Source organism: Castor canadensis, chromosome 12, assembly GCF_047511655.1.
Source record: "Castor canadensis chromosome 12, mCasCan1.hap1v2, whole genome shotgun sequence".
Taxonomy (NCBI): Eukaryota; Metazoa; Chordata; class Mammalia; order Rodentia; family Castoridae; genus Castor; species Castor canadensis.
Window position 1 is genome coordinate 59,310,604 of NC_133397.1, and position 27,025 is coordinate 59,337,628.

The following is a 27,025-nucleotide window of genomic DNA, read 5'->3' on the forward strand; positions in this document are numbered from 1 at the left end:
AGGAAAGTTCCTTAACCTCTTATAGAACTATATGGTGTACAGGATTTGTATCAGGTAACTTGCAGTGTCCTATGAGCAGGCAAGGCAATCTTAGCCTTGGTACACAAGCTATGTAACAGCACCCTGTCCTCCTGCCACTGACTGTGTAGCTAGCTAGTGGGGATGTGGTCATTACAGGAGGAGGTATGGAGTGAGAACAGGAGCAAGCATGTTGTGAATGCCCACCAAGTGCCCTGGCCTGTTAGATCTGGCTGGAGCCCTCTTGTTAAACAGGTGTGTGAATTCTGCTCCAGGTATATCTCCCTCACCCTGCTGCAGAGATCTGAGAGCTCCACCTGCTATTCAGCTGTTGCCCAAATTAAGAATGTAAGTCACTGGTTGGGGATGTTGCTCAGTGGTACAGAGCGTACCTGGGTTTGATCCCCAGCACTGCAAAAAAAAAAAGAAAGAAAGAAAAGCAAGTCAGAGCATGCTTTTCAAAGCCTTTATTAAGAAATATCAAAAGTTGATTGCCATTACATACACAGTTTTACAAAGTCCAAAGTGAAGGGGAATGTAGGAATACCATGTTTGAGCACTGGTAGCTTGACAAAGGAGTGGCCCTACAGTTCCTGTCACTTTGTTTCCCAGTGGTCCATGGTCATGCTTTTCCCCATCTCTACAAAGCCATAGAACAATACCTTGAGTTCCTTGAAAGAAAATTGATACATTACAAATACTTCTTTACATATGCATCCTTTTATTTGCATGATCTTTCCCTGAAAAAGCTGAGCTGTTGATGAAAAGCACAACACTTGAAACCCATTCACTGCTGTTTGTATTACATTTTCACAAAGCCTGCTTTGGAAACTGACAAACATTACATGTTACCATATCACACATGGGAGGACCCAAGCACATTGTTTTGTTTTTTTTAACTCCACAATGAACAAAAAAAGGGGGGAATTACTCATCTCAGAAACACAACACCACAGTGATTCTGTGGAAGCCTCCAGTACAGGATAAGTCTGCCAGTTCCACTGAGCTCCAGTCACAGTGGATGACAGAATAACTGGGCACGTTGGATGCAGGAACACCAGCACAGAACAAAGAGAGGAGTACTTTTGGGGTGGGACATCACCATCTTTCATGTCAGGGATACTGCATCAGAAGGGAGTTACACTTTCCCAATAATCAGGGCTAGTAGGTCATCGGTGCCAGGTAGGAAACAGCCATGGTTGGTGCGCCTTGTCTAAGGCTTGTGCTGATTTATCTAAAAGTAGATTTCTGGAGATTGTCCAGCAACGCCAGAAAGAAGTATCTTCAGAGGAAGGATTCCTTGTTCACCCACATGAGACTGCGTGTCTCGTTGGGCTTGCATTCATACTCAATGACTGAGAAGGGGCTTCCCCACTGGCAGTGGTCTCGCTTGTGATAATTGTAGAATTTGACTTGCCACACCGTCTCAAAAGTCCCAATGTCTGTGAACTGAGGGAAGAGAAACATACCCAATGAAAACCTCATTCTGCTGTATGGATGAGAGCTCAAGTCAGTGACAGAGCGCCTAATAGTCAAGCAGAACCAGCCAAGTCTCTCTTCACTGCAAAGCCTGTTCTTTCATGAACAATATTCATTTTAATTGATTACTGTCTTCTTTTATTACTGAACACATTTGCTATCACATTGCTTGTAATAACAGTAACTCCCAAGTTTGTCTTGTTTTCCAAGCTCAATTTTCTGAAAACCACTCTTAGAATATTAGCATTTTAGAGCTTGCTTTAAAATGGTGCCTGCTACAGAAAGGGAACAGGGAATGGGAGAATGGTATTTTACCAACTGTCTTTCAGAATACAGTGGCACAAATAACATCTACACAACATGTGAACGTAGGACGCAACAGGCTTTCTACCGTTAGTTCCAGTCCCAGAGAAAGAATTGGTTTTTTTCCTTTTATTTATTTAAAACCATATTACAGTTGTACATTGTAACACAAGTGCTTACAATATCTTAGTTAGATTCACTCCTCCATCTTTCTCCATTACCTCCCAACCCTTCTTAGAACAGCTTCAACAGGTCTCATTGTCCTATTTTCATACATGAATACATAGCCCTTCCACCATATCAACCTCCTTCTCTCCCCCACTCTCACTGCTACTAACCCCTAGACAGGACTTGTTTTGCCTTCCTGTCCTTCATTTCTTTAAAGACAGTTTTGTTTGTTTAAGATACCTATACAGGGAGTTTCACCATGGCATTTCCTTACCTATATGTATTATACCCCAAACTGGTTCATCCCCTCTGTTATTCTCTTTTCTACCTCAGCCCTCGTCATGATTTCAACAGGTTTGAATGTTCCATATTCATTCTTGTATAGAAAGTACATCAACCATATTCACCTTCTTTCCTTCCTTTATTTACATTCCCTTGCCCATTAGTGCCCTCCTGTTAACATGACCTGTTTTTCATTCTTGTCCTTCATTATTTAGGTGTCTGTCCATTGTTCAGTGGGGCTTTTGCTTTGGTATTTTACCTGTAGATGTATTGTGCTTAAGTCAATCTAATCCCCTCCACTGTAATTCCTCATTCTTTCCCCCAATCCTGTGTTGTTCAACAGTTTTCAGAGTGTCTCGTTGTGTGCTGTTCCTACACAGATGTGGTATATTTCATTATTATTCACTATCTTTCTTTTAGTGAAAGATATTTGACTTAAGGTGATAACCACAAATATTTTATTGGATTATTAAAGTCCTACTTTATTAAATATTGAGTGTATGTGAGTCAGGAATCCATTCCTATGTCTTAAACTTAGATTATATATTATCTGAAACCATATGTATCTACTATATACATGGCACATATAAAATTTGCATAAAGCATAATTCTTGCTCTTGAGAAGTTTGCATAGGCTGAGTATAGTGATTCATGTCTGTAAATCACAGCTACTCAGGAGGCAGAGCTAGAAGGATCACAATTAGAGGGCAACCCAGGCAAAGATAGTGAGAAGTTATCTCAAAAGCAAACTAAAAACAAGAAGTCTGGGGATTTGGCGCAAGTGGTAGAGCACTAGCCTAGCAAGTGGGAAGTCCTGGGTTCAATTCCCAGTCCTGCAACAACAGAAAAAGAAGTTTGCATGCTACTTCTAGAAGATAAGTCTGGCAAATCACTGCACAGATTCTGAGTCATCAGGATGCATTTCCCTTGTAGCTGAGAAGAGGGCACAGAATACCCTAGAGGCCACTGGGCAGATGCTCAAGTGGCTTGTGGGGTGGCCTGACCTGGCTACTGCCTTCCGGAGCTATTTAGGGTATCTGGCATTAAACAGCATGATGCCTGTCGTTATTTTCTCCTCTGACCCTCCCATATCATGGGAGGGGACAGGGACTGACTTGGCAGGATTTTTAGATTCCTCCAGAGCCAGCAGACATGGAGAGAAGAAGGGCAATGAGCAACAGGAGCCTACACTTTGCAGCTGATACAGGAGGAGGGTGATCAGGTGCTTCCCAGAAGACTTTCCAAGATGCTTTGAAAATAATATCCTGCACCATTGCCTCATCTGCTAATCTGGTTCCATAACAAGATCTGGGCTTTCCTTTGGGAAATATGCTCGACCTGCAACAGTGGACGAGATACCTAGAGTCCACACGATCCCATGAAAATGAGGTTTCTCTTTTTGGAGAGTCATGATCTATCTATCTCTTTATAAATATCTTTATAGAGATATATACTTATATATCAACTTATCTCTATATCTATCTATCTATCTATCTATCTATCTATCTATCTATCTATCTACCTACCTACCTACCTATCAATACTGGAATCTGCTCAAAGATCTAATTGTTCACTTGATGATAGGCACATTGTGGTATGTTTATAAAACAGTCTTTTACTCCCTGATTAAGGGAGGAATCTTGAAGACATACTGAGTCAAAGAATCTAAAGCCAAAAGAGGCCATTCTGTAGACTCCAATTATATAAAACGATATCATAATAGAATATGATCTCTGCTGACCGGAAGCATCTGTGGTAATCTAGGGCCCAGGATGGAGGAGATTGATGTAAGTGTACAAGAGAGAACTTTGGGGGGTAATAGAAGTGTTCTATATCTTGGCTGAGGTGGTGGTTGCATGGGTAAAGATATATTTTGGTCGAAACTTGTAGAACTGTATGCTTAAGATGGGTGTATTTCTCATTTATAAACTATACCACGTAGTTGATTAAGAAAAATAGAAATATCCATTTTCAGTAAGCTACAGGGATATAGGTATTCTAAACACCTCTAAAACAGTCTTTTGAAAGGATAATTTGTACCAGAGTAAAGGTGTGAATATATTCAGTATACTTGGGACCAGCAATTCTAGTTGCTACGATTTATTGTTAGGATATCACAAAGTTTAGAATAGTGAAAAACTGAAAGCTAGACATCCCATTTTTATGGGGATGTCTGGTATATCTATATGTAATTGAATACTACATAGCAATTTTAATGTAAAATATTTAGTTTTTCTTTTCTTTTACATTTATCACATGAACTACCACCACCAAAAAAAGCAAAAAAGAAAGAAAAGGTGTGAAATTATTCCAATTTACATCATACTTGTTAATGTTGGAAACCAATGGAATACATTTCATTGTTTTCTATGAGTTTATTTGTATTTTCAAAATGTAATGATTAATTTTTTATTAAATTTCATAATCAGAAAAAAATTAAGCCTAAACTAAGTATTTACAAGTCTTAACAAATAGTTAGTATCCTTAATATAAGAGATATATGCAAGCATAGTGGCTCACACCTGTAATTCCTACTAGTTGGAATGTAGAGACGGGAAGATCCAGGTTTGAGACCAGCCCAGTCAAAAGGTAGCTAGACCTTATCTTGAAAACAAGTAGAGAGTGGTGGCACATTATTGTAGTCCCAGCTACTTGGCTGGTGGAGGTAGGAGGATCAAGGTTTGAGACTAGTTAAGACAAAGTTAGGGAGACTTTACCTGAAAAACAGGATTGGGGTGATGGCTCAAGTGATAGCATGCTTACTTACTAAGCGTGAAACCCTGAGTTCAATTTCCAGTACCAGAACTAATTAGTAAGAACTAAGAATATTTGGATAAAAGACTGAATCATAGGTAATTAAAAAGAAAAGATGGCTAACATCTGAAAAACAGTCAAATATAACATTAACAATTCAATAAATATGAATTTTTAGAGTTACCGACCACGTATTTGGTTAGTAAAAATTTCTAACTACCAGAAGTGCTCTGAGCATCCAAAATTAAGAAAATATGAAAATGGTGGCTTATTGGTGTGATGGTCTTATATACCCATTAAACAAGAATTTTCTAAAAAAAAAGAGAATTTTCTGTTGCTAATGATGTGAGAATATGCTTAAAACGATATAAATAGGAAAGAGATTAGAGTAGTTTATGTACATGACCTCAAATATGCAAAATTAAATTTATAGAATGGCTGAGTGTGGTGTCTCCCTCTTGTAATCCTAGTTAGTCAGGAGGCAGAGATCAGGAAAATTGAAGTTTGAGGACAGCCTGGACAGAAAGTTCTTGAGAATTCCCATCTCAACCAATAAAAGCTGGATGTCGTGGACATGCCTATCATCCCGGCTTCTTGGGAAGTGTAAATAGGAGGATTGTAGATCAGGCTCAAAAAATAACTAAAGCAAAAAGGGCTGGGAGTGGTGCTCAAGTAGTACAGCACCTGCCTAGCAAATGTGAGGTCCTGTATTCAACCCCCAGTACCACTAAAAAAAAAATACCGAAAAAACTCAAAAAGTGTTAACTTTTAAGAAACTGAGTTTTTCTATTCTTCCATTAAGATTTTTCTTCAATAAATGTCATTTTTATAACCAGAATTTTTAAAAATGATAAAATGAAATTATCAACCCTCAAAATTAATTTATATAGCCCCAGCAGTGATACTTTACAAATTCCATAAAGAATATGTACATTCTAATGAAAAAAATCACAGCTAGTGGAAATATTACAGGGTAGTGGTGACTAAGACTTTTAAAGGTTGGTATTATTTTTAACTGGCACAAGGCATCGCAAATTTGAAGTACAACTGAATTTTAAAATTCAATTGAAATTTGAATTTTAAATTATAAAAATATTTTATAAATTATATATTTTAATATATAATATATACATTTTATTATCAAATATTTATCAAGCACTAGCTCATCTTTTCTGAGAGAAGCAGCAGCCTGAAACCTTGCTAGGCAGGTGAGAAAAAATAAACATCTTTTTTGGAATAGGTGAGTTGGATCTAAAAACCAAAACCAAAAAGAAAACCCGCAAAAACTCAAGATGATTATAACCACAGACAATAAAAAGCCCAAGGCATTACAGTTATGTGTGAAAAAAAATTAAAACTATTAAGATCAATCTTAATATCAATCTAAGAGACTAAAATAGAATGTGCTGACAGCAGCGGTCATAGCTAAGGACAGAGGATGTTTGGGAGCATGTATTTCAGCTTTGGTTTGTTTTCTCTTTATTAATGTTATGTTAGATCCAAAGTCAAGTTGAAGTAAATTTAGCTGCTGCTAACTCTGCATGTCTTGCTCTCTCTGATGCCTTGCTGTTTACACTTCCCATTAACTTTCTGAAGGGAGTTCTATTTCCTGGACCTCTTAGTACCTAGCTCAGAATTTCTTCTCCTCTGGCTGAGAACAGATGGGGGTATCAAAAGCTGACATTCTTCTTAAAGAACAGAAGTATCTACTAGGCTCTCCATTCCCTCCCAGCCCATCTGTCCCATCTCCCTAGGCAGGCTTGTGGGTGATGCAATTTATACTTGGATATATAATTCTGGGCACTTGTACAGCCATCTTTCCACAGTACTTTCCCATGCATTATTGCACCTGTGCCTGGTTCTGTTATCTCTATTTTACAGATGAAAAAACTAAGATTTGGAGCTGTTAAGAGACTTGCCTTACGTCCAGACTCTATAGCCAGTTCATGATAGGAGCAAAACAAGAAACACATTTCCTAATTCTATGCTAAGAGCTGTTATCATGTGCCAAACTGTTTATATATCAAAAGGGCTTCAAAGAAGGAACACTAGAGCAATGATCTCTCTTTCTCTGTCATGTGAGAATACAAGAAATCAGGAACTGGAATAGGGTCCCCACCAGGAGGACTTACCCACCTGCTCTGCTAGTGCCTTGATTTTTAGACTTCCCAGCCTTTAGAAATTGTTGTGACAGCAGCCTGAGCTGTAACTCTTGGCATTGCCAGTACTTTAATTTTAGCCAGGTTAGTGACCGGCTAGTGTAAGAGGAAGAAAGAAGAAAAGAAACAGCAGAAATCAATGAAAGGGAAGAACTACATAGAAAAAATGAGTGAAACTAAAATTTAGTTTTTAAAAAGAGTCTTTAAATATTACAAATAAAAGACAATTAGACAAAAATCATCATGAACTTGTATGCAAAATTTGTGTATAATTTCTATTTCTTGAAATATCAATCAAATTCTGCAATATATAATAAAGGATAATATATCAAGACTAAGAAGGGTTATCCTTATTAACAGAATAAAGAAGAACTAACTAACTACAGATATTTGCCAGATAACTATGTTTCAGTCAATTATGGACTGCATATATTGTCTAATGACACCATTGTCATCCTATGCTGTGTAAGTATACACTATGGTGTTTGCACAATGATGAAATTGCCAAATGAGACACTTCTGAAAACATATCCCCATCATTAAGTGACACATGACTGTAATCATATCACTAGAGGCAGGAAGAGCTTTGACAGTGTAGCAGATTCTATTTTCAGCAAATTAGGAATAGAAGGGAAGTTCTTCAACCTCATTAAGGGGCACTGACAAAAAACTTGTAGCAAAAATGATAAGAGATTGAGTCCTTTCTTTGTGAGATCAGAAACAAGGCAAGGGTGGGCTCTGATCTTCCTTATTCAGCATTGTACTGGAGGTCCTAGTCAGTGGCTAAAGGAAAGAGGGTGAGGAAAGTGGTATTGGGGAGGCGGGGGAAGGAAAGCTGTCTCTGTTCTCAGATGAATAACTGAAGAAAATACTAAGCAATCTAACAAAAAGTTACTAGAATTAGTGATTTAGTAACATTGCAGGATACAATACCACTTTATAAAAATTAATATATTTCATGAACAATTGGTATTATTTTAATATTTCATTAATTTTATAGATGAAAATTGGCATTGCCCTATTTGTATTTTTACCAATAGTGACATCAAGCCATTTTCATATATTTATTGATTATTTGGAAGTTGCTTCTTCTGAGAATTGCCCACTCACTTTTCTGTTTCCCTCATCCCACCATTGTCTTTTCTAACTTGTTTCTAAACTTTTTTTTTGTGGCTATGGGGTTTGAACTCAGGACTTTCGGACTAGCTGGGCAAGTGCTCTGCTGCTTGAGGCACACCTCCAGCCCTTTTTGCTCTGGTTATTCTGGAAATAGGGTCTCATTTTTGCCCAGGTTAGCCTGGATAGGATTCTCCTACTTTATGCTGCCCACTCTAGCTGGGATGTCTGGGCATGCCACCAGCCCAGCTTTTTTTCTCTTGAGATGGGGTCTTGGGAACTTTTTTTGTGTGGGATGGCTTGGAACTGTGATCCTCCAGATCTTAGCCTCCCAAGCAGCTAGGATTACAGGTGTGAGCCACCACTGGTGCTTAGCTTGAGGACAAACTTTTTCCATTTGGGTGTACACGTGTGAGACCATCTCCCTCCATCAACAAACCTCATTACCTTCCTGCCTTATTTCTCCAAACTCCCACCAGAGGGCCAACCAAAGGGAATCATGATGATTCATACAGACAAAATCCCCACCTGCACTCTCTCTTAGGAGGGACTAAATGCAGAATTAGTCACATAAACACAGGTCAACACTGCTGTTTAAGTGGATTCAGAAATAATATCAGACACGATGTTGCTTCATTAGCTTCCAATGTAAGGCCTCTGAAATTATTTGATTGAAGAGATCACTGCCATTAACCTAAGTGACATTTCATGGAATTCTGACTTTAGAGGCCACTTGCTGGGCAGTAAGAGGCTGTGGAATGTCATTAAGGTGGCAGCAGCCTATCCGGGGAGTGGCCAATCCAAGGTAATATGGTTTAGGAGACTACACATGTCACCAGTAATTTCTCTACCAGTGGTCATTGCATTTGAATTTAGATTGTTTTTTAATTAAAATTTAGCTTCATTTATGATATTTGACAGAAATTTCACATTGTATATAATAAAAGTTTTCAACTTTTGCCTTTCAATTTCTTGTTTTTTTTAAAAGTTAGATTAATTCTTTTTCATTTATAGTTTTTAAAAAGTTGACATCAGGATGCTCTCCTTTAGTAATTACCTGTGTGACTCCAGGTTCACCTTAGCTTGACAGGCTTGTTTTTGCAATGCAGAGTAAATGGATTTCATTACTTGATCTCTAAGGCCACTTTCAGCCCTAGTGTAACATGAAGACTACAAACACACCCTTAAGGTTGAGACAGTAGATATTCTTTGAAGGAAGTCATAATTTCAAATAGTGTTGTTTAGGCTCATATTAATAGGACTGAGGCCAGAAAGTCTCTGTAGGATTTCTTTGTGATTAGGAGTCCAAGGGAAGTCTGAGAATGCACCCCAGCATCTTAGAAGGTTTGTATGATTAAAAAAATGAAATTACAAGGTTCAGAAAGTTGAACAGATTTTTATAGCATTAGTAATTCTCACATTTTGACTTAGCTCATTTTCAGATTACCTTCCACATATATACATTTTCTAGTTGCAACTATTATTTTTTGGGAGGGCAGATTTTGAGACATGGTGTTGCTGTGAAGCCCAGGCTGGCCTTCAACTTGCAATCCTCCCACCTCAGCCTCGAAAGTACTGGGATTACAAACATGTACCATCATGTCTGGCACTGCAATTATTTTTAATAAATTGGACAACTACACTTTCACTGTTACACTTTAAGTGGCTGCATCTAACTCTATGATGTATAGTGACGATTAGACTATCCCCAGATGTTAGATTTCTCTATAGTCCACCACCTTAAAAAGTGCTTTAATAAATAAAGTTTGCTTATGCATCTATGTCAGTAAGGGTAGGAGTATTTGGTGAAAAGAAATGAATCTTTCTATTAATTCCCACATATGGCCATTTTCTTCCAAAGTATTGTACATTTACTAATAAACAAGGCTTTGTCATAATTATAACATCATTGGGAGTTAACTTTAAAAATAGACTTTACTTTCCACCATCATTTACAAAAATGACAATTTTGTTTCTTCTGTGGAAAGTGTTCTTCATCTTCTGTCAATATTTTCATTGAAATTGGTCTTTATTTTTCTTTAAATCATAGACCTAAAGATAGTGCTATGTTTTTTTCATTATTGCTTTCTATTCATTTTCCAATGTGTAGAAACATGTTTGCACTTAAATTTCTTATTTTTCCTTTATAACTTCTATCTAAAACCAAGAACTTTCCCATTTTCCAGTGCACAGTCTTATTGTGACTTTAAAAATAATTTTAGAAGTTATGTGACTGAACTTTTCCACCACACTCAACCTTGATTTATACATGTAATGCTGTCAATCCTTTTATAAAGAATTTACAACACTGCTTAGCACCATCTTAATATACACATGCAAATAATGACATGGAAAAGAATATAAACATATTCAACCAAATGCTTTGGTTGAGCTTAGATTTGGTTCTAGAATTTTTGGTTAACCATAACAAAAAAGTCAGTTATTAATGATTTAAAATGTTTCCAGTAACTTAAAAAACTATATTCTCCCAAAACTAATGAACCAATAAAGAAATGGGCAAGTGAACTAAACAGAACTTTCTCAAAAGAAGAAATTCAAATGGCCAGAAAACACATGAAAAAATGCTCACCATCTCTAGCAATAAAGGAAATGCAAATTAAAACCACGCTAAGATTCCACCTCACCCCTGTTAGAATAGCCATCCTCAGCAACACCACCAACAACAGGTGTTGGCGAGGATGCGGGGAAAAAGGAACCCTCTTACACTGTTGGTGGGAATGTAGACTAGTACAACCACTCTGGAAAAAAATTTGGAGGCTACTTAAAAAGCTGGACATCGATCTACCATTTGATCCAGCAATACCACTCTTGGGGATATACCCAAAAGACTGTTACTCCAGAGGCACCTGCACATCCATGTTTATTGCGGCACTATTCACAATAGCCAAGTTATGGAAACAGCCAAGATGCCCCAGCACTGACGAATGGATTAAGAAAATGTGGTATCTATACACAATGGAATTTTATGCAGCCATGAAGAAGAACGAAATGTTATCATTCGCTGGTAAATGGATGGAATTGGAGAACATCATTCTGAGTGAAGTTAGCCTGGCTCAAAAAACCAAAAATCGTATGTTCTCCCTCATATGTGGACATTAGATCAAGGGCAAACACAACAAGGGGATTGGACTATGAGCACATGATAAAAGGGAGAGCACACAAGGGAGGGGTGAGGATAGGTAAGACACCTAAAAAACTAGCTAGCATTTGTTGCCCTTAACACAGAGAAACTAAAGCAGATACCTTAAAGCAACTGAGGCCAATAGGAAAAGGGGAACAGGTACTAGAAAAAAGGTTAGATCAAAAAGAATTAACCTAGAAGGTAACACCCACGCACAGGAAATCAATGTGAGTCAATGCCCTGTATAGCTATCCTTATCTCAACCAGCAAAAACCCTTGTTCCTTCCTATTATTGCTTATACTCTCTCTACAACAAAATTAGAAATAAGGGCAAAATAGTTTCTGCTGGGTATTGGGGGGGGGGAGAGGGAGGGGGTGGAGTGGGTGGTAAGGGAGGGGGTGGGGGCAGGGGGGAGAAATGAACCAAGCCTTGTATGCACATATGAATAATAAAAGAAAAATGAAAAAAGAAAAAAAAATGTTTCCAGTAGTGTTACACTGTATCACTTCACAAGACACACAAGGCAGTACTATTAGGACTAGATAAAGGAGAGGCAGGCTTGCTCTTTCCTGATTCTTAAAGGACCCAATGTATCTTGAGAGAACTCAAAAAATACTTTGAAAAATAGTGAATTAAATTATCATCTTTTTAATGGAGAGAAATAGTACTAGCTTTTCAGAGAAAATAAAAGACGTTTATACCTCTGAATTCTTGAAAAACAAAACAAAATGCAGAAGACCCACTGGGTGAACATTAAGGAGCATTTAGCTCTGAACTGGTTCTACATGCAGCTACTTCTAAGGGAAGCTTTTGCAGCACTCAAAAGCCTGACATCAAATACAGCTCAGTGAAAAGGGCTCTGAAGTTGTTTAAGGATGTAGTTTTAAGCATCCTTTTAACTAGTCCATCAAGAGTATGGACTCTTTGGGGTTTGAAAATGCATTTTAAAATTCTGTCAAAAGGAATATTTTCCTGAGAAAAACATAATATTGACTCAATAAAACTCCACAAATGCAAAAATCATGGACTAAATTGAAAGCCAAAGATATTTCTCCTAAAGATGTCTATTCTTGGCCTTGACTTTAATGGGGGAAATTCTGTTAGACTTCTGTTAACTCAGTTGTATGCTCTATAGATTCAAAGCATAAACTGTAAAAACAAAAAAAAAGTTCTCAATTCACTTTGTAAAGTTATTTTTCCTGAGACCAAAATTAAAGACTCCAGAAGCTGTTTAATTGTTACTTGCTTCTCTATGTCTCCTTTTAATTTACACTTTAGCCATTAGGGTAATTTTAACACACTATTCTTATCCCAATATCAGGAACTACTTTGAAACATTTTTAAAAAGAGGAGAAATGGGGGGAGCTGGTGGAGTGGTTCAAGTGGTAGAGTGCCTGCCAAGCAAGCATGAAGCCCTGAGTTCAAACTCCAGTGCCACCCAAAAAAAAGGAGAAATAGTGTGATGGAATTATTGAGCGAAACTTACACAGAAAACTAAAATCTAACAAAATGTTAACAAAACCTAGTTAAAGGATCTCAAAAGAGATCAAAAGTAGGGCAGAAACCACTTTGGAACCCTCAAACAAACTCATCACAACAGTTAAGAATTTTGTTTCTGCAGTTGTACAGAGTAGATCACACCTGTATGGAGATTGGGAGGAACATGATTTGAGACCAGTCCAGGCAAAAAGATCAACATTACCTAAGTAAGGTGGCAGAGACACTGGCAGAGAAGCTGCAGATTTAGTAAAAACCTGGAAGAAAGACAGCTGCAAAAGAGACAAAACCCTGAATCTGACTATAACTTTGCTATAATGCCTGTTAAAATGCACCTACAACTGCATGCGTAGGATAGTGAGAGGGGACCTACTGAAAAAGAGAAAGGAGCAAAAAGTCAGTGCTTGAATGATACAATTGTGCTGAGAACATTTGTTAAATTCACTTTTTAGGCTGGGCACTAGTGGCTCATGCCTGTAATCCCAGCTACTCAAGAGGCAGAGATCAGGAGGATTGTGGTTCAAAACCAGCTCCAGGCAAATAGTTTCCAAGACCCTATCTTGACAATATCAAACAAAAAAAATGGCTGGTGGAGTGGCTCACGTGGTAGCTCACCTGCCTAGCAAGCATGAGGTCCTGAGTTCAAACTCCAATGTCACCAAAAAAAATGAACTTCTTAAATTATTATTATTAAGTGCATTCTTGAACATGAGAAGTTATATCCTTACTGACTTGAAGCATGAAAGAAAAGTATTTAGGACTGATAGAGTACCTGGAAAATTAGGGGAACCTCGGGGGGATGGGTGGGTAGAACAATCTCAGCCTAAAAATCTTAATTTCATGGGTGACCAACTGATAAATCCTGTGGGCAAAAGGTGACCAGGCTAGAAAAATAGCAAAAAGAGAATGGTGGAGGGGGTGAATTCAAGTATGATATATCTGATATATTATAAGAACTTTTGTAAATGCCACAATGTACCCTCATCCAGCACAACAATAAAAATAAATGAACAAATAAATTAAAAGAGAAACAGCCAATGGAAGATGATATCAGCTGTGCATCCTTCTAGAAAGACAGGGGTCAATGTTTGAGTCCAGGAATGTTTACTGCATTCTAGAATCAGAAAATAAGCAATACAGGTGAGCATCTGAAAATACAAAAGCTGAAATGCTATGAAATCTGAAACTTTGTGAACAATAATACATGCAAAAAGTTTGGGGTTTTGGAACATTTAAGATTTTGCTTTTTCAGAGTAGGGGTGTTCCACAAGATAAGTCCATGAAAATATTCCCAAATCTAAAAAAAAACAAAGCAAAAAAACAAAAAAACTCTGAAACCTGAACACTGCTAGCCCCAATCATTTTGGATAAGGGATACTTAATCTGTATCAGAAGAATAAAGTAGAAACTACAGTCAATATTACCCACAATGTTTAGTTTCTAGCCAAAAGTGACCAATGATGTAATGACAAAGAAAGGTGCATATCCAGGAAAAAAATTCAGCCTGTAGCAACTTACTGTAAATAAAGCCAGATTGGGTTTATCAAAGTTTTCAAACTAGTAATTATAAATGTGCTTAAAGAAATAAAGGAAAACATGGTCTCTATGTGCAAACAGATAAGGACTACCTTATCTGTTTTTTGTAGCCAAAGCTACAAAAAGTACAAATGAAAATTCTAGGGTTGAAAAATATGGTAGCAAAAAGTTTAGAATACAGTGTAAGTTTGAAATTGCAAGAGAAAGAATCAAGGAATTTAAAGATACACCAGTGGAAATTATGTGAGGATCCATTTTTTAAAAACTGAAGAAAATTGAGCAGAGCTTCAACAATGTATGGAATAATACCAAGCTTTCCAATGTATGTGTATTTGTAATCCTACAAGGGAAGGAAAGACAGAGACTTCTTTGACCTTAAACAAAAATTTATAATAAAAAAACTACACAGCTAGCATCTTTATTATGGAAAATGTTATGCCAATGAATTTGACAACTCAGTTGGAGTGAATTACTTAAAAGGCAAATTGCAAAAACTCAAGAAATAAAATATGGGTAGCCCTTTTTTTATAAATTTTTTATTAGAATATATTTATTATGTGGGGGATTCATAGTGACAATTCTGATTATAGCCCAAAATTAATTAAGAAACTTTAATTTATAATTAAAAGTCTTTAAGCAGTGTAAAATGTATGCCTTTAGGAGAAATAGTATTTAATAAAATAAAGGTTAATAATACTCCAAATTTGGTAATAACATTTTCTACATTCAAGAAATTCAACGATTCCCAAGAAGGAATGATACAAAAAAGAAAACTCTCTTACTAGTTATCATAGCCAAACTATTGAAAACCAGAGCTGTACAGTGTATAAAGTTTTTATTTTGCTGTACATGCATTATGCTGCAATTAAGATATTTCAAAGCAAGCAAAGGAAGGAAATAAAGGACCAGGAGAAAAAATCAAATTGGAAAATGGATAATGAAGATGTGGAAGCAAAGCCAAGATTTTGAAAAGGTCAGTAAAACAGATATATCTCTAGCTTTCCAGAAAAAGAAAAGAACACATTTTGAACATCAACCATTTGGATGGATTTTGTTAGAGAGCCTAAGACATTAAAGGATGGTGAAGAATTATCACAAACAGTTTTATGACAATAAATTTGACAACTTAATTGAAAACAATTACTTGAAAGTACAAAATCTCAGCTGGGCGCTGGTGGCTCGCACCTGTAATCTTAGCTACTCAGTAGGCAGAGATCAGGAGGATCACAGTTCAAAGCCAGCCCCAGGCTATCTCAAAAACCTATTTTAAAAAGGGCTGGCAGAGTGGCTCAAGTGGTAGAGTACCTGCCTAGCAAGCATGAAGCCATGAGTTCAATTCCAGTACTGCCAAAAAAAAAAAAAAGGCATATCATTGTACAATTTAATCAAAAACAAAATGTGGGTCTCTGAGCTGGCAGAGTAGCTCAAGCAGTAAGAGTGCCTGCCGAGCAAGCATGAGGCCCTGAGTTCAAACCCCCGTGCCACAGAAAAAAAAGTATAAAAACTCAAGAAATGATAACTGGTCAGCCTAATACTAACTAAGAAAATTGAATTTTTAATAACAAAACTTTTAAATAAAATAAAATGTATGACTCCATTGATGAATTCTATCTAACATAATAATATCAGTTCTCCACAAAGTGTTCTAGAAAAGAATAAATACTTTCCTAGTCATTTTATGCAGCTAGCATTTATTACCCTGCTACTGAAACTAGGCAAATATATTTATAAGAAAAGAAAACCTGAGACCAATCTCTTCCAGAAAAATAAGTATAAAGATATTCCATAACAAAATATTAATGAATCAAATCCAGCCATATATACAGAAAATATCCCATGAGCAAATAGCATTTATGCTGGGAATTCAAAGTTCTTTTAACAATGATAAAGCAATGTAGCTGGCTTTGGTGGTGCATGTCTGCAACCCCAGCATGCAGGATGGGGAGGCAGGAGGATTGTGAGTTTGAAGCTAGCCTAGGCTAAATAGAAAGACCCTGTCTGGAAAAAAACAAAGAAATGAGAAGATCAATGCGGAGGTATCAAATCTCTCCATAGGTATGTTTTTGTTTTTTGAGATGGTCTTGTTATGGTCTTGAACTTGATATCCTCCTGCCTCAACCTCCTGATTGCTGGGATTATAAGTGTGAGCCACCAAGCCCAGTGAGTGATTTTGCTGCTGTTGTTATTGCTTTATTTGTATTTTGTTGTTGCTGCATTTTTGGGTTTTTTTTTTTTTTTGAGATTGTTTCTCACCATATTACTCAGGCTAGCCTCAAATTCCTGGGCTCAAGCAACCCTCCACCTCAGCCTCCAGAATAGCTGGTACTACAGGTACATGCCTCTGCACCCTGCCATCTATAGATATAATGAAAAGTTAATACCCCAGTTTCTGGAGAAATTTACAAGTTCATTCTAAAATCTATATAAAAGTGCAGAAGGCCTGCAACACTTCTCCTAAAAATTTGAATGCACAGCTGAGTCCTGATATAAAGATTACAATACAGATAATGAAGCAAAATTGTGTTGGCTCTTCTAGTTCTTTTGCATTTCCAAATTTAAAAGATTAGCATCTTTTGAGGAAGTAAAGTAACTAGAATTCTCCTAACATTGCTGGTGGAGATATGAAATGGTGTAATAGTCTAGATCTTTCTTTTTTTTTTTTCTCTCTCTCTTTTTCTGTTGGGACTGGGGGTTGAACTCAGGCCTTCAAACTTGCAAAGCAGGAGCTCTACCACTTGAGCTACACTTCCAGTCCATTTTGCTCTGGTTATTTTGGAGATGGAATCTCTTGAACTATTTGCCCAGGTTGTCCTTGAACAGCAATCCTGCTGATCTTAGTCTCTCAGGTAGCTAGGATTGCAGGTGTTAGCCACCAGCCCCTGCTTAGATATTTCTTACTTAGTTAAACACACACTTACTTTGTGACTCAGCAATGATGCTTTTAGGTATTTGCTCAAGAGGAGCAAAAACATGTGCTCACACTGAGACTCGTACTCAAAAGTTCATTGCTGTTTTATTCATAACACCAAAAGTTGAAACAACTCAGATATCCATTTCTGGGTAAAGGGATAAGTGAATTGTAATATAGTATATTATCCAGTATGAAAAGAGACAACTACTGATATATAAAACAACATAAATGAATCTAAGAACATTATATTAAGTAAAGGAATTTGTATACAACAGTATCCTTCTATTTTCATAACAACCTCCTCAAATAGTTAAAAGAGACATATTGAGGCAGCAAGCTCCGGGGTGGGCTAGAATTGGGGGATTGAATTCAAATGAACACGAGGGAATTCTCAGGGTGATAGAAATGTTCTACATCTTCATTGGGGAGGTGATCAAACAGTAGTGTCCATTTATCAAAGCCTACGTAAATGGATAAAGTTGGTGCATTTTGTGTATAAAGTCATATCTCAAATTTTGTTTAAAAACCTTCAATTAATCCTTATAGGATTAATAAATCCAATAAAGAAGCTCTTACATATTATAAGTGCTTGTGTCTTGTGTTGCTATAGCAGAATATTTGATGCTGGTGCTTTTATAAAGAAACAAGGTTTATTTAGTTCACAGTTTTTGAGGTCAAAAGTAGAAGTTCAGGCAGCTGCATCGTCTGGCCCCTGGGGAAGGACTCTGGTGGAAAGGGAAATAACCATACACTGAAAAGGCCAAATGCTTGGAATGGCCTTGCTTGATGACAGCCTACTCTCCAGGGAGCTAACTCATGCTGTGAGACAACATTAATCCCTTCCAAGGGAGCACCCCATGACCCAGTTACCTAGCCCTACTTAGGGCTCATCTCTTAAAGGTTTCCTCATCTCAACACTGCCACGCTGGGAACCAGGAAACTAGCACAGGAAACTTTGGGGGACACATTCAAACCGTGTAACATCTAACCCCTACGTCATCACTCCAGACTTGTCTTCAACCAGTCTCTGCCTCACACTCCGCTCCAGTCAGGCTGGGCTTCTCCCGTGCATTACACCATATGTCCCTGCAGCTTTGCACTCGCTAGAAAGCACTCTGCCACTTGACCTGCACCGCAGCCCAGAACATGACTCTTGTAGCAACTCCTTCCATGTGCGTTCCCTCTTTCCCTGGCTCTTGTTCATTTTTATTGCCTCCCCTAATCTTGAACAAGATAAGACCCCTGGCATATTCTCCAAGGGCATTACTACTTATTCACTTCACTTTTTAGAACAGCAATTATCCTTTTATTTATTTGTTTGAGACAGGATCTTGCTATGATCCAGGCTTTGAACTTGAGATTTTTGAGAGTCTCTTGTCTCAGTCTTCTGAGTCCTAGATTGCAGACATGCACCACATAACATATCCAGTTCATAATGGTAGCTATTTATCTTATTATTGATAATCATGTCTAAAATGGTTTTTACTCCTCTAGATTAAAAGTTCTATGAAGCCAGGGATATATACTTTGTTTACTACTCTTCACTATGCTCAATATATAGGAAATCTTCAAATATTTGTCACTAAAGCAAGAAATTAAAAATTAATAAACTAAAAACCTTAAAAGTAATCTTAGTAATATACTAAAAAATAATATGCCATGTTTAAGTAGAGCTGATTTTAGGAATTAAAAGGTAGTTTAGTATTTGAAAGTAAATTATTAACAACCACTCTGGAAAAAAATTTGGAGGCTACTTAAAAAGCTAAACATTGATCTACCATTTGATCCAGCAATATCACTCTTGGGATATACCCAAAGGAATGTGACTAGGTTACTTCAGAGGCACCTGCACATCCATATTTATTGCGGCACTATTCACAATAGCCAAGTTATGGAAACAGCCAAGATGCCCCACCACTGACAAATGGATTAAGAAAACGTGGAATTTATACCACAATGGAATTTTATGCAGCCATGAAGAAGAACGAAATGTTATCATTCACTGGTAAATGGATGGAATTGGAGAACATCATTCTGAGTGAGGTTAGCCTGGCCCAAAAGACCAAAAATCGTATGTTCTCCCTCATATGTGGACATTAGATCAAGCACAAACACAACAATGGGATTGGACTTTGAGCACATGATAAAGCGAGAGCACACAAGGGAGGGGTGAGGATAGGTAAGACACCTAAAAAACTAGCTAGCATTTGTTGCCCTTAACACAGAGAAACTAAAGCAGATACTTTAAAGCAACTGAGGCCAATAGGAGAAGGGGACCAGGAACTAGAGAAAAGATTAGTTTAAGAAGAATTAACTTAGAAGGTAACACACATGCGCAGGAAATCAATGCAAGTCAACTCCCTGTATAGCTATCCTTATCTCAACCAGCAAAAACCCTTGGTCCTTCCTATTATTGCTTATACTCTCTCTTCAACAAAATTAGAAATAAGGGCAAAATAGTTTCTGCCGGGTAGTGAGGGAGTGGGGGGGAGAGGGAGGGGGCGGGGGGGGGGTAAGAGAGGGGGTGGGGGAAGGGAGGAGAAATGACCCAAACATTGTATGCACATATGAATAAAATAAAAATTAAAAAAGGAAAGTATATTATTATATGATTGATGACATTAATATATCAAAGAAGATATATTATCTTCAGAGATGGAGAAAGGAATTAGATGAAATTCAACACTCCTTCTCCTCAAAAAAAAGCTCCTCTTAGTAACAGGAAAAGACTGTTTTAACACAATAAATATCTGAAACATTTAACATAGTACATCATAGTGAAACTCTGGAGAAAAAGGTACCCTTTGCCATCACTAGTAGTGAACATTATTCTAGAAACATTAAACAATGCAATAAGACCAGAAAATGACAGTTATTTGTAAATTATGAATGTCTGTCTACAACCAAGATAATTAACTCATCCCAGCACCAAAAAAGAAAAGACAAAAAAAAAAACCTCTCCCCAAGATAATTAACTCAAAAATTTTCATAAGCAAGTTCAATAAGGTAGTCAGTTACAGAAAAGACTGCACATTATAAAAGCAATGCTTAAACAATGCAGAATTGGCATAAGAATCAGTGAAGTAGATTAGACAGTGGAGAAACAGACTTAAATTTTTTTGCTATATAAGAAATTAAAATAAAGGCTGGAGGTATGGCTCAAGTGGTAAAGCTCTTATCTAAGAAGCAAAAGGCCCTAAGTTCAAATCCTGTACTTTCAAACAAAAAGAAAAGAAAGGAATTATGAAAATGGTCATTGGAAAAAATGGATTTTTTAATTAATTGTTTTAGGACACTATGAACAAATACATTCCAATAGAAAAGTATGAATTGAAATAGTTAGGTCTAGTTCATCTTAAGTTTTAATAAATGAAGCCATGCAAATTCAGATGAAAATATACAAATGAAGTTGTATGTACATGTATGCATAATTAATCTTGGGGTTAAGGAAGAATTTCCAGGCTGGATAGATCTTAACTGCAAGAACCACAAAAGGAAAGAGTTAATATAATGACTACATGAAAATTTAAAATTTATATTGTAATCAAAGGTAAAATGCAAATAATTAATGATGAATACATTCAAGAGACAATAAAAGAGATGGCAAATTTACTTTCTTTCTGTGCTAGGGATCGAACCCAGGGCCTCATGGTTGTAAAGCAGGCACTCTACCCCTTGAGCCACAGCCCTTATTACTTTAGTGGTTTGTTGTTGTTGTTTTTTGGATAGGGCCTAATGTTTTTGCCTGGGCTGGCCTCTGACCATGATCCTCCTACCTATGCCTCCTCTGCAGCTGGGATTATGGATGCATGCCTCCATGCCTGGCTAAACCTTAAGATTTCAAAGGACTGGATGAATTAGCTCTTAGACTAGGTATTTTTCAAAGTGCATTCCACAGACCATCCTCATCATGGTCCATCCTCTGATGAGCAGTTTCTTTGGCTTCACCTTAGCTTTTCTGAACTAAAAATCACTGGATGTGGGAACTGGCACACTGGTATTTGTAAACCTTGGTGATCTCCCCTGTAAAGCCAGAGGGCAGACAATTCAAGGTTGTTCTTGCACAGGGGAAAAGCTGCCCAGTTCCTGCAGCAGCTGTTCAGGTGAACTTTATTTCCTGTATTTTAGCAAGCTTACTTTATCAACTATTTATTGTGTTTGCACATACAGCTAACCATTTCTCAACTCTATCCTTTTACCAATTTGATGTTTTTACTTGGGGGCTAAATATTACCTGGGTATAAATATTGTCTTATAATATACAAAACCCTCTGTATCCGTGAGTTCAGCATTCATGGATTCAACCAACCATTGATTGAAAACATTCAGAAAAAAAATAACTTGTGTCTTTTCTGAACACATATAGACTTCTTCTTGTCCTTAATACCTAAATAATTGGCATGCACATTGTATTATCTACAGATGATTTAAAATATACAGGAGGATGTGCTATTTTATATAGATGCCATTTTATATAAAGGATTTGAGCAACTGCAGTTTTGGTATCTGTAGGTGATCCTGGAACAAATCCCCCGAGGACATGGAAGGATGATTGCATTTTATCTGAAAGGACTAGATACTAAGAGGTTTATTATTTTCCATGGAAGTCGCTTTTGGGTTCCTCCATTTAGAGTAGCAAAATGTCATTCAAATTGACTTTATTTTTTTGTAAGCAAAAGATTGTGGGCTATTTAGAATCAGAAACTTTTCAGGGTCGATGATCTAAACCAGTCCTAATATAATATAGCAAGGAAAATAGCAATGTGCCCACACTCTCCTAGGACCTTCGGTTTGGTGTCTTGAAGCATCTATAGGGTCAGTTTGTCATGCAAAAGAGAAACAATTACATATTCTCTCTCAAGCAGGTCTAGGAAGGAAACTCAACCCAGTTTCCACAGCAATTGGCTACAATACACTTTTTCTTAAAAAGACACAATGATTGTTTTCTTTTCTAGTTTCCTGAAACCATACCCCAATCCCTGAATAGGTCTTACCGGCATGGTGATCTGGATAGGTTGTCGTTCTCCACTTTTGGTTGGGGCCACACCTTCTGTGTCATATATGCCTGTGTAAACAACTCTGTCCCCATCAGGCTCCTTGGACTTCAGCTGCAGTGGGACAAGCACACCACCGATGGAAATGTTCCTGCAATGAACTTGTGTTGACCATATGGTAGGAATTAGCGTAGGTACCCTGTTCTTGTCTAGACCAAAACCCTAGGCAGGAAACCTGCAAGGTTTGCCATGAGAGATATTCTGGTATGGTAGAAAGTTCTGAAAGGCTAGATTTTCCAACTGATCAGCCATGTGACCATAAACTAATTACGTCCTCTCTCTGGACTGACCTCAGGATTCTCATCCAGAATTCTTATATAAGGCCAAGTTGGGTTCTGCCAGTGGTTCTCTTTAGTTACTCATTAAAATCACCTATAGAGCTGTTAAAACCTTCATATACTCATCCCATTCCAAACCCCAAAGGTTAGGATTCAGTTAGTCTGGGAAGTAGTTTGACACTGATAAATTTATTTTAAGGTTCTAGGTAACTCATTGGTATAGATGGGGTCAAAGGCAAGTGAACTAGTTCTCTAATTTTTTTTTTGTTCCAGAAATCAGGAGTTCTGTGATTTGGGATACTCTTTTTCAAGTCTGCTATACCACCAGAAATTCTCTCTGGCATCATTCTTTTATGTTAGAATGTCTGTTCTCAATGAAGAGGCCTTGGCACAATAGTATCAGCACCTCCCGTGGGCCTTTTAGGACAGAATATTTAGACCCCACCCTACACAGCAAATTAGAAACACTGGTGAGCCCCAGCCATCTGTTTCAACAAGCACCTTGAGTGGTTCTGGTACACAGCCAGGTTTGAGAACCACTGGATAAGGGGAATGAGAAATCCTCAATAATACTACATTGTAATTAGGAAAATAGTTTTGTTGTTAAATTTTATGTCACTTTTATTCATCTTTTTTTTTTTTTAATTTTTGAGACAGGATCTCACAATGTAGCTAGGCTGGCCTCCTACCTCAGAGTCCCTAGAGTTGGGATTACAGCTGGGATTCTGCTGGGATTGCAGAATTGTACCACCACACCTGGCTTAAAGTTGTTTTCAGATTAACTTGACATGGAGAATGTGCTACCATAAAGAAAATGGAACACAGAACAGATAAATTGGGGGTATAAAGGCTACCAGGAAAACAAGGAAAGAAAAGGTTAGATTATATCCAGGTGCGGGGAACACCTGGAAATGTGAGGGCAATGGTTCATGGAGCTAGGGGAGGAATAGAGGGGCCAGGGGCAACAGAGCTGTCCATGTGTGAGTCCAGACCCTTGCACCTGGAAGGCCAGTACATACAAGTGTACTGAATTAAGGTATATAAAAAAAAAAGTCTAGTGGATTCAAAGTCCCCTCCTCCCCCAGCGTATGGTAGATATGATAAATGGTTATCCTCCTTCCAGACTAAACTACACACAGTGGAAGTGGAAGGTGGATGCTGAGAGATAAAGGACCCACCCATGGATTCTTCCCCTATAGGCCTCAGCACTGTTCTTCTACACTGACCTTTTCTCCAGAGGACTACTGGGTGCATCATATAAGTGGTTGCTGGAAGAGGTAATCCCTGCCACAAATAAAATCGAAAAAACACCCTCTTGCTATGAGGATGTTAATCCCAGGCCACATCACTAGGCTGAACAGATTAGTACAGGGCAGGGAATACCTTGTAACTAGGCCTACGCAGAGGCTGCGCCCTCTACCTAGGAGTAGCTAGAGCTACTGCTCTAGCTCTCTCACCACCAAACCGCCAAGGGAAGAGTGGGCAGGCATCTCTGAGGGAGCTCCACCTGCAACCCCTCCAGCGTTTTTACGTCTCACCCCTCAGCCTTCTTCCTCCAGCCTGGCCCGCAGAACACGGCCAGACACCAGGACTAAGCAGAGGTGGCTGCAATTGCAGTAGCGAACCTGTCGCGACCTTTTCCCATCTGCCCCACCCCCGTTGCCTGCGGTTCAACTGATGGCTGGACAGAAGGGGAATTTACAAGAAATCAAATCAAAACAAAACCCTGGCTTTCTGTAGCTGATTTAAACCGACCCACTGAGGTCACTGCGATGGGTGGAGGGAAAGCGCGAATAGAGAAATGCCAGAGCCGGACACAGAAGAGGACCAAGGTGGGGGGACAGGGAGCAGGCCTCTTACCCCCCACTCTCAGGCCAACTGGGCGAGGTTTGAAACCAGAGGAGCCCAGCGAATCTGGGGCTTCTGTCCTCGGCCCATAGCCCCAAGTTCCGCCCTGCAGCCGCGGCGCGCCCCGCACTCACTCGACCTGCAGTGTGGTGGGCTTAATCTTCACCTCCACCTTGTAGGAGGAGCCGGTGAGCAGCTTGATCGTGCGGTTCTGGCCGAAGCGCTGCCCGTCCACCTTGAAGAAGACCGGGCCATCATTGGGCTGGATGCGAAGCGCGATGGAGAGGCGCACGATGCCCGGCAGGTCCCCCATGACTGGGCGAGGGGCTGTCACGGTGGCTCCCGGGGTGGGGGGCGGAGGACAGCGCTGGCTGCGACCGAGCGGCTGGAGCGCGGTGGGCGGAGAGGACGCGCGGGGAGGGACAGGGAGGTGGTGGAAGGGAGGCAGCAGCTAGGAGCAGTTGCTGGCGTCCGCCTGCGCTTTGGAGCTGCAGCTGGGGAGTCTGTGGCCCCTCGCCACTCTCGGCAAGGACGCCGGCCTCAGAGACACCTCTGAGGCCACGAGCCGCCCCATCCCCCGCTCCCCGCGCTGCGTCCTCGGTGCATCGGAGGACTCGCTCAGACCGGCAGGCCGCCGCGCAAAGCCACACGACTGGGGGAGAGAGAGTTAATCCTGTTTACGCACCACAATCCCCTGCAGCCCCAGCAGCGGGCATTTAGGCTCCTCCTAGAAGATCACGGGGCGGGAGCAGAGGATGGGGCCGGCAGGCATCAGGGTTAAACCGACCCCTACACCAAGAAGCGATACCCTCCGAGTCTGGACATCGCCTCACTCCGCCAAGGGATGTGGATTGTATCGCTGGAGGATTCGACCCCAGCCTGGCAGGAGGAGGCTGACAGGGGAAAGGGAAGCGGGAGACGGGAAGTGGGGTAGGAAAACTGCTAACTAGTGATTTAAATTTCAGGAAATACCAATCTTTGCAAAGCTTAGGGGAAATGGCCGAGGGAAGGCACAGCTCCATATAATGCGGACTGCGAGCCACACTGGATGCACAAAAGAACCTTATTCAAGGAGCTGTATCTTGTGTGCATTTCCATAAATTATACGAATTTTGTCTCAAGAACAGCATGGTGTAATCAGTCCCACATATTTACACAGATCTTGAAGGATGAGCTAACAAGCCTAAAAGGCACCTGAGGGTGCCGAGGCATACATAGCTGGTGACAATAGCCCAGAGGAGTGCGTCCGAGTTTAGATTTTCATATTAAGAGTGATTTGGAAGTCTTCCTGGTAGGTGCTGGTTGATGGCTGGTGATTTGGGGGGGAGCAAGGGGAGGCCAAGTGTTCCAGTGACAAGAATGGTTTCAGATGGCAGACAATGAGTACCTGCTTCAGCACCACGCAGGTGGATAGTACCAGAGCCTCTAAGCACACCTGGGAAATAAAGGCGCGGGTTAGTGAGACCAACTGGGGAGGTGGGTCTGTTTGTAACATTTTATTCACTTAAGTTAGCTACTTTTCTTTAGAAATAATAAACTTATAGACATAGATGTGTGTACAAATGTGTATGTAATATTGGTGTTTACTGTAGCATTGGTTGCAAAAATCAAAACAAAACCTAAATGGAATGTTAACCAATAAGGAAATGGTTGAATAAATTCTCATATACCTATGCTATAGCATATTAAGCAATTATTAAAATAATGGATACTATGTTACATTGGCAGCACATATGTTAAAACTTAATGACAAATGTGGGTGACATTTATTCTAGCAAAGTAAGGGCAGGGTCTCTGGCATCCACAGAATCAGTACCTGGCACAGAATAGATGCCTATAAATGCTTAACGAATTGAAATACTGGCCTCATTTTAACCATGACCATATGTAAATGCTTCCATATTTTAAAAGTAATTAATTCATGTGATTTACCTGGAATGAGTATAAAGAGAAACAAATTTAGTAACAAATAGTATCTTTTTTTTTTTTTGGCAGCACTGGGGTTTGAACTCAGGGCCTCATACTTGTCAGGCAGGAGCTCTACCATGTAAGCCACTTTACATTTTAAATTTTTATTATTCTCCCCGCCCTTTTTTAAAGACTGAGAGGGTACACAGTAAAGTCCTTGTTGTTACTTTGGTTGGTGGGGTAGTAGAAAGAGGGTGAATATCCTTTTAGGGTTACTTTAAAACCTTTTTGGAAATTTCATTTTTTTCTCAACTTTTTGTTCAGTGATCACAATCTTAAGCCAATTTCCACTGGTGTATTGAAAAGTATTGGATTTAGAACAAGAAGATTTATTTGAGTGCCTGTGGCTCAGGCCTGTCATCAGGAGGAGATTGAGTTTCAAGGCCAGTTGGGACAAATATCTTGTGAGACCCCCCATCTTCAAAATAACCAGAGCAAAATGGACTTGGGGGTGTTGCTCAAGTGGACAAACATCTCCGTTTCTAGTACCTCCTTTGCAAGTGCAAAGCCC

General features: G+C 39.0%; 1 protein-coding gene across 2 annotated transcripts; it reads right to left on the reverse strand.

The window, feature by feature from the left end:
- Positions 1-470: 470 nt before the first annotated feature.
- On the reverse strand, positions 471-25,460 carry Cnrip1 (cannabinoid receptor interacting protein 1). Of its 2 annotated transcripts, none has more exons than XM_074049869.1 (3): positions 24,713-25,460; positions 22,361-22,511; positions 471-1,467 (listed from the first exon to the last, which is right to left on the reverse strand). In XM_074049869.1, the coding sequence occupies exons 1-3, from the start codon at positions 24,802-24,804 to the stop codon at positions 1,303-1,305; spliced, it is 408 nt and encodes a 135-aa protein (XP_073905970.1). In that variant the 5' UTR covers positions 24,805-25,460; the 3' UTR covers positions 471-1,302. The 2 variants fall into 2 exon arrangements, with proteins under 2 accessions (XP_073905970.1, XP_020039101.1); XM_020183512.2 differs by having other exon boundaries at positions 24,681-25,454.
- Positions 25,461-27,025: the final 1,565 nt, after the last annotated feature.

Coding starts and splice junctions, on each gene's coding strand:
- Cnrip1 (XM_020183512.2), bottom strand. CDS start 24,859: ATGGGGGACCTGCCGGGCATCGTGCGCCTCTCCATCGCGCTTCGCATC. Junction 22,512..24,680: donor CCCACCACACTGCAGGTCGA/GTGAGTGCGGGG, acceptor AGTTCATTGCAG/GAACATTTCCATCGGTGGTG. Junction 1,468..22,360: donor CTATCCAGATCACCATGCCG/GTAAGACCTATT, acceptor CTCTTCCCTCAG/TTCACAGACATTGGGACTTT.